The sequence below is a fragment of the Parambassis ranga genome, chromosome 9 (genome assembly GCF_900634625.1).
Source record: "Parambassis ranga chromosome 9, fParRan2.1, whole genome shotgun sequence".
NCBI classification, from domain to species: domain Eukaryota; kingdom Metazoa; phylum Chordata; class Actinopteri; family Ambassidae; genus Parambassis; species Parambassis ranga.
Genome location: NC_041030.1, coordinates 10,435,438 through 10,446,651, shown reverse-complemented (window position 1 = coordinate 10,446,651; position 11,214 = coordinate 10,435,438). Strand labels below are relative to the sequence as shown.

Sequence of the window (11,214 nt, the reverse complement as noted above, 5' to 3'; positions counted from 1 at the left end):
TAGTGTATTTGTCAGTGTCAGAATATCCACACACAGAATCACTCGAGGAGTGTCTAGAGGTGACTGTATTATCTCACTCAGAAAAAGTGCTTTTAGTCAGTCAGCTTTCTCTGTTAAAGCCTCTCAAGAATGGAACAATATCCCAACAACAATCAGAGACATCAACACATGCAACATATTTCATCATCTTCTCATCTCATCTAAAACATTGGCTGAGTGATTAGTAACCAGACCTGTTGACACTAAATTGCTGCTGCTGCCATCTTGTGTTTCACTTGTGATTCCTTTCTGACCTTTTTAAATTTTTAACCTGCTTTATTAATGCTTGCTATTTACACTGCTGCTTTTATGTTTTTACTAACCCTTTGCTGCTACTCCTTGTGCTTTTTACAACTAATTTTATTTGTATTGGACTGTCTCCTTAGCTACTGCCGCCTCTACTGCAATTGACTAACACTGTGCTAATCATGTCATTTCTTACTGTTGTTTACCTCACTGTGTCTATAACATTTTATGCTCAGGCCTACTGGACAACTGATAAAAAAACTAGCCTCTGGTTAATTCTGGCATGTTACAGTTGTTCTGTTTTTAATATGCACTGTCCTGCTAAATCAATCAATTTCTTTAATTTTTTTATATTATTGAATAATCAAAACAGACACTTTTACAAAGCAGAGATCTGTGTGCTGTGAGGGAGAATGTACAATCTGAAGAAGTGTGATGAACTCAGAAGTTTATAAGTTCTTCAGCTGATGAGATTTTTTTACCTTAAGAAGTAAAAACAGATCAGTGATATATACATGTGCCCATGTGTGAAGAGTAACTACCACCGTGACAGCATGGAGCTGCAGTGTGTTTAGGAATGATGATTTAAGAAATGAAAATACCCGAACAACTTGTGGTCTCGATGTAGCCTTCAGTGTTCTCAAATTCACAGCTGCCATTTGTAGAGGTGGAAACAAAGGCTCGGCCTTCATGCTGACAGATGGTCCCTGGTGGTGGAGGACCTGAGCAATATGCAGCAAGAGTGGTGTTATTCCAAATGCACTGATCGTTGCAAAACACTGTAGTCACATTTGCAGCACATCCAGCGATCTGGCAGAAGAACAGCTGCATGGATCCACCTGTAACATCATACAGCACATCCATCAATCATCTGACACTTTCTAAAATCATGAAAACAGTATAAATAAGAGAAGATATCTCTGACCTCTGCTGATCATGGCACAGAGAGCAGACAGTAGTAAAAACGTGTTGACCTCTGTGAAGACAAAACATGAACTAAAGTGAAGGCTCTCTAATGGTGGACAACTTAAAGTTTATAGACTGTCAGAAACTTACTATACATGTTCGAGGGCTGTCCGTCACTGCTGCTCTTGATTTCTTTGACACTTCCTGTAGGAGTTACCATCAGAAATATATAAAATAATAATCATATCATATTTATTATTTTATACCCCAGGTTTTTGTTACAAAAGTTTACTTTCATTCCTCAGCCTTATTTGCCTTTCCTCCTCAAATTCAAAATCTCAATTTAGACTCTAAATGTGACTTTACAATCATTTATCACTTTTTGCCACTTTACATAAACTCAGAGCTGTTGACGTCAGTATAAGCCAGGAATAATAGCATGCTGCAATAAGGTTATTATTTGAATAATTGTTATAATCCATGTAGCGAATATTTGAAGTAGAAAAACTGGGGAAAGTTTATGTACACATAAGATCCCGGTAAGAAAGACAAGCAACCAAAACATTAAAGTTAATTAAAGTCGGGCAGTTAATTAAGCTGTACGATTTATGGATAAAAAAAATAAGCATCGCGGTGCAGATCCATACTGTGGTTGATGCACCACCAAGAAAAAAAAGAAATTCATATATTTCCAAGAAGCTGTCCTCACTGCGCTGTAGGCCTTCCTGTTGTGAGAGAATAAAGTAGGGGCTTTTAGCAGCGCAGGCCTGAGAGGCCGTTACGGACACACGCCCTATTCTCTGTAAAATCGATCCAAACACTTGACGCACGCTTCCCATAGTTTTCCAGCTTTCTTCTTCTTCTTCTTCTGTGTCTGTCAGCATGCAGATCCATGTTGTGTTTTTGGCACCACCCAAGTAAAAGAATTAATTCATTTTCTAACAGAACCGGCCCGCATGGAGTTAATTTCTGCAACACTCCAAACAAAACGTGAGGCATGAACAACCTGATGCGGTGCGTACTTTACGCACGCCTACTACTAACCGCAGCGCACGTCCCTGTCGTATTTGTATATTAAAATATTTTTACCTGATAATAGGCCGAATCTGTGCTCCCACAAGACGACGTGTTTCTTCAACTGTGCCCTTCAGATCTAATGACGAGTGATGGCATTAATGGGGCGAAAAGAAGCCTCGTCAGGTGGATGGGTAATTCCCCTTTCGAAAAAAAAAGAGGCGGACGCCGTCGCTTGTTTGTACACTGTGTCACACGAAGACACACACACAAGCACACACGCGTTATCAACGAATGTGCAACGGCATTAATAGACCTCCAGTGACTGCCATGTGTGCTATGAGTGCGTCTCAATACATCCATCCATCCACCCATCTTCTGAAAAGGGCGGGGTACACCCTGGACAGGGCAGAGCCAATATTTTTAGTCACTATACCTTTAACCTTTTTTTAGCCTTGCTTTAATAGCCTATCTTATGATCTTTTCAGCTTTACTTTAGTTTTTAAAGCAGTGCTGCATATAGAGTTTAGTGTAGGAAAAAGAGATGTGTGAGTAACAGATAAAACAACCTGAGACACTGTAATGCTATTTACAGAGTAGGGGAGACTGGGGATTTTTGTCACAGGGGTAAGTTGCAATAACTTCACCACAAAGTGGGTCTACTCAAAAGTAAATACTATTGTGCAATGTGAAGTCGCATCCCTTCTGGGAAAAGCAAAGCACGCTGTCAACTGATGTGAGGACAAACTTCCCATTTTCACCTTTGAAAGTAAATAATACCAACTAAATATTTTTGTAATTGTCTGCTTAAAGACACAAATATAAATTATTTAATAAAGTGTTTGACCAGACTTGAGTTACAGTGCTGCTTCAAGCTAACTTTAAAATATGGCTGATATTAGCAAACATGGCTGTTTGGGGCAAATTGTCTCACTACTTGAGTTTATGCAATAATAGACACAGAGAAGCTGCTGGATAATGGATGTTCAATTTGTGATTGTTTTTTGAAAGAACAAAAAAAACTCACAGGAGAAGAAATTGAAAAACAAAGAAATGGCAGCACATCACCTGACGTGATGCTGAGGTCATTGAGGGAGGTGAAGTTGGCAAATTTGTATTGGTTCATTGATTAATTGAACTTTTTCTAGCTAAATTTAATTTATAATATTCATGTAAATAAAAAAAAACAGCACAAAACTGAAGTGTTATTGTTTTATTTATGCCAAAAGTATTAAACCCTGCATAAATAAACTCATATAGACAAAGACATAGTTACAGTTCACAGACAGAAATAACAAATTTATTCTCCTAAAAGGAAGAGATGCCCTATAATATTCTGCCCAAAACAAATTCAGATTTAAAAACAAACAAAGTTTAGTAGCAGTAAATTCAGTAAAAAGTGGCAACAAGCGCCTGTCTGGTGAACTCTTGACAGATAAAATAACATGAGACACTGTGATGTTAGTTAAAGGGTATTTTGATGTAAATAAATTCAAGCAAACAAATACAGGAACCATATATTTTACACTGGTCCAAATTATTATGCAAATTATGTATCAATGGGCTCCTGCCTCTCAGGATTATCCTCTGCTTAGCCACTGAGGGAATTTTCCAGCATCTCACTCTCAATCAACTTCTTGGCAAACTCTGACAATGACCAGACAACCATGAAGGCAAAAATAGAAAGTTTTAAGGAAAGTCAGGGAAAGTTGTAGTTTAACAAATTGACAATTATTTGTGTTTGTTTCATGTTTGTCTGTAAAGGAACATGGTGATGATAAGGTTATTCCCTTTTTCAAGCATATGAAAATGAGAATAGAACAGAAATTCACAAAACTTGGATGCTGACTGAGCGTTAGAATCTCCTTTGCGTTAGAATCTCCTTTGCGTTAGAATGCCTTTGCATTAAACATCAGACCACATTCAAGTATCTGTCACTTTTTTCTTCTTCTGTTTCACTATAAGCATGAAAACAACCCTTCCTGCTCTAGCTATGTGTCAGCACCTAGCAGTGACCTGCTTCCCACACCCTGAAGCTTATGAACAGCATAGGCAGCCCACCAATAGTCAGTGGGGTTGCGACCCTCCAACCCACTGACTATTGCCGACTGCTCAGCCAGCCCCCTCCCTTGATGGATGTCAGGGAAGCATAGTCCCACAACATGTTTTCCCTTCCTTCACAGTCGTGTCCAGCCACCATCATGCAGAGCTCCTATGTTTGGAACTCTCTGCCCTCCTGGACAAGGGGGCTATCAGGGAAATGGGGAGCGGGACTTTTCGGGGGAAAGGCTGGATTCCTCTCCTGCTATTTTCTGGTTCCCAAGTGGGACGGTGGGGTTTGTCCCAATTTGGACCTCAGGGGTCTCAACAGTTATCTCTGACCCCTGAGGTGCAAGATGTTAATGATTCCCTGGGTGAGGCTGTCACTGCAGGGGAATGGTTTTCCACCATCGACCTGAAGGACGCCTACTTCCAGATTCCCATCTGATGGAGTCATTGGGATGAGAAATTAAGGCTCAGGTGAGTCATTTTCAGAGTGAACTAAAAACTGAACAACTACATGACTCAGTGTATGCGCACAGCTGCACCAAGTGTGCACCAAGTGTGAATATCTCCTCTTCAAATAATATTCTTCTGTAAGGCGGCTGCGGTTCTTCTACAGAAGTCACTCGTCCGTATCGTGTCTCGGTGTCCCTGCCCTGCCTCTTAACAACCTATTCAGTGCACCACCACTGATAATTAACACAATGGAAAAACATTGCTGAGAGATTAGTTTTTATTGTGGGACAGTACCTTAGAACAACAAAAATAAACAACGATTTTACTATTACATTTAAACAGAACATTTACAAATTATTTTTAAAATCACTAAAAGGAACATCAGTTATGCTCCATCATCGCTTCGGCTTCCATTTTCCAATCCAGGTCTTCTAAAGAAAAAAAAAGAGTCATCTTAAAATAAGGTCATTTGTATCCATACATTATGTATTTATATTTAATGTTCACTGACCTTTCACTGGTGCCTCCAGAGATCTGGACCTCTGTTAGCAGCACCTCCTTACGAGAGTCACTGGAACAAGTCATTGCATGTATTAGTACTACAATCTATGTTGGCGAAACATATAACAGGTAAATAATGATGTATTTTAGGAACCTTGTATTTTGCTGTTCTGCTTGTTCTGCCTGTCTCTTTTTGCAAATTATAACCAGACCACCACCAACAACAACAAGTAGTAGTAGACCTGTGGAAGGAGCAGATTCATATTTAAAATACGTGCATCAACATACATCACAACACAAATAAATATAATATTAAGCTCTCACCTGTTAGCATATCCTATATGTTGGCCCTCAGCAAAGCAAGAAGAGACAAACAGGCGCAGTAGATACAAGCTGGTTTAGCAGCAAAAAGCCATGTTTTCTAAATTTTAACAACACTTAACAAATAAGGAAAGCACCAAGAGCTGACAGAGAGATTTACCACATGGGACTTACAAACTCCTATAATGCATCCAGGATGTTCCCGACCAGGTGTAGCTAACATAGAGGAGGAGTTCCAACCACGTGTTGAATGTATGGTAGCTAATATAGAGGAAGACAGAGAAAACTGCAGTCAATGATCAATCAGATAAGTGCAACTGTTGTTACACACTCACAAAAAGAAGCCAATTAAGTTACCAGAGGACATTTTGGTCTGGTCACCTATTTAAATCATGATAAAATGTTATGTCTAATACACACTTGGCTACAACAACATTTATTATATCAGACCTTCTGGTCTATGGAAGACTTCCCATTTATCTTGATGCCAACCCACAATGAATCCTGGGATATGTTGGGCTGTGAAGGATTCATCAGATGTATATTTAATTTCTAGAAGGGACACATTTGTTAGCCAAATTTGCTTGCTGCACTTCACCTGGTCTACAAATGTGTAGCTCTTCTGTTGGGACACAGCTCATGCCACCAAAAATTCCTCAAATGACCTACAGTTTGTCAGACACACGCATTGTGCAACAGCCCTGTATACCAAGTCATAGTACATGTTAAGTGTACTTGGTATATTAGCAAAGCATCATTGGCTTATTTTTTTATTTAATTTTTTTTTGTTTTGTAAAGAGGGTCCACATAGCTCAGACTTGGGCAAAGCACGGCCCGCGGGCCACACCCAACCCACTTGCATCTTTAATGCGTCCCGCGGACCGTGCACACAATATTAAATAAAGGCAGCAAAAGGGTCAGCTGTTGAGCATGACATTAATAGCAACGTCTTTCCAACCCTCCTTGTCTCTCTCGCGCTGCAGTACTGCGTAATCGCATCTACTCTTAAAAAGCACAGATCTTGCCCGACTTTCAGAACTTTGGGATTTGCTACTTTAGCTTTTACTTTAACACTAATGGTTTACATCATCATCATACATCATATCTTTACATCATCTGTGATGCTCTGCACTGTGTGTGTGTTTCAACATACAACCAGCACACACTCAAGAGTAGACATGGACACACACACAGTGAGCAGAGGAGTAACCAGTAAATGACAGCAAAAGATTCTTATGATGATGAAAATGTAACAGGAGCATATTTATAAAGGTAGATACTGTGCTAGTGATTTCCAATTTATATTATTTATGAAAAAATGTGTTTGCTTTTCTTATGGAAGTCCCTTATGTGGCCCTCGCAAAAATATAATTGCCCACCCCTGACATATAGTCTATGTACATTTCTCCATTATAACAACACAGATGGTTTCACCCGAGGATTTTTTTTAACCACACACATATGTAGTGTATGCCATTACTTGTATCTGTTCAACCAACCAAATTATCTGTGAAGACTCATAACTAGGGTTTAGAGTAATGTTTTAATATATATTATATAATAATATTTTTTAATGAGTAAAAGAACCATTTACAGAATATTTACTTTAAGTGGGTTACTATGTGTGTGTGTGTGTGTGAGAGAGAGAGAGAGAGAGAGAGAGAGGGGAGAGGAAGATAGAGAACAGGAAATGCTTACCAACTGTGAAAGAACAAATGCTGATGTTGCTGCCTGGTTAAGAAAATAGAGAATAAAAATGTCATTAGACATCATAGCATCTGCTTCTGTACATTAAAAAAATATAGAACCATATAGTGTGAATAACTCCATGGAGTTTAATTAAGAAGATGTAATGAGCATCACAGACTTGTGAAAATGTACAATAACAAATAGGTGTGAATGAATTAAAATGTGTTTTTCAAGGGCTGACTGACAAGTTTGTAGCTTCAAAAATAGGTGTTACTTAATCTCACACAACTGCTGGATTGTCACCATGTCTGTGAGGTTAGGTTAGGTTAGGTTAGAGGTGCGCTGGGCTGTGTCACCCACTATACAATATGTTTACATGCATGCAATGGAGTTTCCAGTATTACCAGTTTACAGTATACAAGCTGGTCCTTGCAGCCCCCTCGCCCTGCTGCAGTAACAGCGACTCATCTTTCTAAAAACATCGTTCTATGTGTAGTAATCATTAATAGACATTATATGCACTTTGTTCATAGAAAGCTAGTGTCTTTTCTTTTTTATTTAGAACAGCAACATGTGTGTGATTTATTTGCTTCCTGAGAGCAGGTTTATTTACTACTGTGGTTAATAAAAGGAAACTTTGACTGCTCATTTTTGGGCTGGTTCATTTCATTGGCTGAAGGAATCTGCTTAATACTATATTGTTGTTTTAGTTGTAATTAAGTTATAGTGCAACAAACCTTCAACATTTTAAGGATATTTTTCACTGGTTTGTCGATACAATGTTCATAACACACTGATCATAGACAATCAATCAATAATTAAAAAAAAACAAGTAGAACAGACGGGCAGTACTATAAATTTGCAATTGATGTCCACGTACTTTTGGTTATACAGTATATTCAAGGGTTATATAAAGTATTTTCACAATGCATCAAAATCCGAAATATGCTTTTCAATAGGTCAGATCATTATCAACGATCAGCCATAACAACACTGCTGACAAATGTTTTGTCATGTGAGCAACAAAATAGTTTTGTTACAGCAAATACTGTGTAGACAAAGAAATACATTTAATACCCGAACAACTTGTGGTCTCGATGTAGCCTTCAGTGTTCTCAAATTCACAGCTGCCATTTGTAGAGGTGGAAACAAAGGCTCGGCCTTCATGCTGACAGACGGTCCCTGGTGGTGGAGGACCTGAGCAATATGCAGCAGGAGTGGTGTTATTCCAAACAAACTGATCGTTGCAAAACACTGTAGTCACATTTGCAGCACATCCAGCGATCTGGCAGAAAAACAGCTGCATGGATCCACCTGTAACATCATACAGCACATCCATCAATCATCTGACACATATCATGAAAACAGTATAAATAAGAGAAGATATCTCTGACCTCTGCTGATCATGGCACAGAGAGCAGACAGTAGAAATGTGTTGAGCTCTGTGAAGACAAAACATGAACTAAAGTGAAGGTGCTCTAATGGTGGACAACTTAAAGTTTATAGACTGTCAGAAACTTACTATACATGTTCGAGGGCTGTCCGTCACTGCTGCATTGATTTCTTTGAAACTTCCTGTAGGAGTTACCATCAGAAATATATAAAATAATAATAATCATCCTAATCATCATCATTATTACTGACAGACACTTTTGTTATTATAGTTATATTTTCAGCCACAACTTTTTCTGCTCTTCCTCCTCAGACTCTACATCAGACTTTTGGGAACAGTCATATTTACATATTATAATAATTCACATTCACTCATCACAATCCTCTTTTGCCAGTCATGTTTTCCTTTCTGCAGATCAGTCAGATGTATTTGTATTTGTTGTTTGCCAGTAAAAAATACCAATATTCAAGATTCAAAAATTCAAAGCATTTAGTGTCATATATGCACAGTTAAGGGGAACTGGTTTCCTTGTAGTACAATGAAATTCTTACTTTGCTGCTCACACTGAATGCTGTAAGATTTAAGAAAGAAAGAAAATAGAATAATTTACAAAAGAGCAATATAAAGATGCAAATAAGTACACAAAATATGAACTATGGAAGTAAGTGGAGCTATATACATATAAATGTGCATGTGTGCTACATCAGCTGTTGTTGTCAATATCAACAATAATAAATTATAGTTTGAATAATTATTAGCTATTTAAGTTATTTTAATCTCAGTAGTGTTTTTCAAGTGGATGGAGCTCTGCCTGAGTATCGCAAGCCATTCATATCACATTTCACCAGTACTTAAAACGCTGTTTTCACATCATACGCCGTACGGCGTTTTCACAGTTTAACGCTGTACGGCCCCCGATAGCAGCTGAGTTCGAGCCGGGTCTGGCTCTAAATCGGCAAATCCGTGTAACAGTCACATCCGTTTTACTGCTGTAATACGGATGTGGCTCAGAAAGTCTCAGAGGGCGGGAACAAAATTGACGGCAGACGCAAACCAGATACGAATAGAAGCTGGAACCAGAGAGGAAGCAGATAATCGATCAACTTCACCAAGGTATGTAATATAACATTATAGGAACACATTAATATGGATATATTGAGTATGTTGAATGCTATTTAGTCTGGACTTGGGTTATTTGTGAATCGTGAACTAGCTGTCATTGGATTGCAGGCTAACACTAAGAGGGTTACAGATCTGTTGCTACATGTAAAATCAGCTAAAAATTAGTTATTTAATTACATGGTGTTTGTAGTTACAAATCAATACATAAACAAAGTTAATACGCACTGCTAAACAAAATAGCTATTTTGCGTTGTTAACATACCAGTATTAGCAACACATACCGGTATTTCCGGTGTTTCCTCATTACTCATTTTTCATCAATCATTTTTAAATAATTTATTATCAATAATCTATCATGGGCATGTCTCTCACCGTCTACACTCTATCCAGAGGAATACATTTGGGCCCAACATCCTGGGGCTATTTGTTATATATACATTTATTTTCTAATTAATTTTATTATTTAATTTTTTAGAATTTGTTGCAACAAATGATTGTGCAGCACTGCTGCAGAGACTTAAGACTTGTCACAGCGTGGCCCTGCTTTTGTATTTGTAGCAATATGTAAACTACATGAGGAGCCCATTAACATAGCATAATTCACATTTACTTTAATGTCAATGCTATTTTGATGTACAGTATGTTTACAGGAAAGTAACTGCAGAGTGGGCACCGGATGGTCTGTTACTGCAACAAAAGTTCTTCAGTGCAGAAATTAATTAGTAGAGCTCCAGATCAAAATTATGATAAATACTGAATACTGAAATACATAAATACTTCATACTACACCGGAACTCAACAGCAAATGCCCACAAGGTTGTTTAGATAACGTATGGAGATGGCCCAGATGCGGTCTACAGAACGTGGAAATATGTAAAGCTGGCTCAGATCTGCTATGAAACTCAATCACATCAAATGAAAAGCTCAACTCGGACAGCTTTCCACTGCTTCCGCTCCTTCGCGCCTCGTCTCTACAGTTTCCCCTTCATGTCCCCGTTTGGTCCCGTCGCCGGCGTCACGCTGAGGCTGCGCGGTGTAGTTTTCTGTTGTTCGTTATGGTGTTCTGTTTACTGGATTCATTTAGTATGGTTTTGCGTTTGGTTGCTCTTTGTTTGATTTAATAAATTATGCGCAACATATTACGTGGGGTTTACCTTCCTTTAGGTTACGATCTCGAGCCGGTCGTACAAGGGCTACTTCCCATGAATGAATAAGGAAGATGGATTTGTCGGCATAGGTTTGAGACACTGATACCATCACCCTTCGCCTTTACGCCGTACTGAAACGCACACGCTTTACTTCTAAACGTTTGCAAGTCAGCATCTTGTCACTTGGTAATATGAACATAAGTTACCTCGAAATATCCTGATGTGTGGTGTGAGGCATGGACATCCAAAGAATTCCCCCGAAACTCCTGGCAGATGTGCAAACTTTCCCCTGAACATACAGTGGCTGGTGTAACGCCCCAATCCTCCAAAGTGACA

The 11,214-nt window shown here is 38.7% G+C and overlaps 1 protein-coding gene across 3 annotated transcripts; it reads right to left on the bottom strand.

Moving 5' to 3' along the window:
* Positions 1-4,746: 4,746 nt before the first annotated feature.
* Positions 4,747-11,196, bottom strand: LOC114440719 (uncharacterized). 3 transcript variants are annotated; one of them, XM_028413163.1, is made up of 10 exons: positions 11,085-11,196; positions 9,160-9,179; positions 8,738-8,790; positions 8,610-8,657; positions 8,293-8,529; positions 7,225-7,257; positions 5,701-5,787; positions 5,360-5,447; positions 5,216-5,275; positions 4,747-5,135 (listed from the first exon to the last, which is right to left on the bottom strand). In XM_028413163.1, exons 3-10 carry the CDS (start codon positions 8,742-8,744, stop codon positions 5,090-5,092), a joined length of 606 nt encoding a protein of 201 aa, XP_028268964.1. In that variant the 5' UTR covers positions 8,745-8,790; positions 9,160-9,179; positions 11,085-11,196; the 3' UTR covers positions 4,747-5,089. The 3 variants fall into 3 exon arrangements, with proteins under 3 accessions (XP_028268964.1, XP_028268962.1, XP_028268963.1); XM_028413161.1 differs by lacking the exon at positions 9,160-9,179 and having other exon boundaries at positions 11,085-11,190; XM_028413162.1 differs by lacking the exon at positions 9,160-9,179 and having other exon boundaries at positions 4,747-5,132; positions 11,085-11,190.
* Between the last annotated feature and the right edge of the window lie 18 nt (positions 11,197-11,214).

Bases quoted from the DNA above. Each gene is read 5' to 3' on its own strand.
- LOC114440719 (XM_028413161.1), bottom strand. From the start codon at position 11,122: ATGTCCATGCCTCACACCACACATCAGGATATTTCGAG. The intron at 8,658-8,737 runs GTAAGTTTCTGA...TTGTCTTCACAG, and splicing joins ACAGCCCTCGAACATGTATA to AGCTCAACACATTTCTACTG. The intron at 5,448-5,700 runs GTAAGTCCCATG...CTCCTTCCACAG, and splicing joins TGGATGCATTATAGGAGTTT to GTCTACTACTACTTGTTGTT.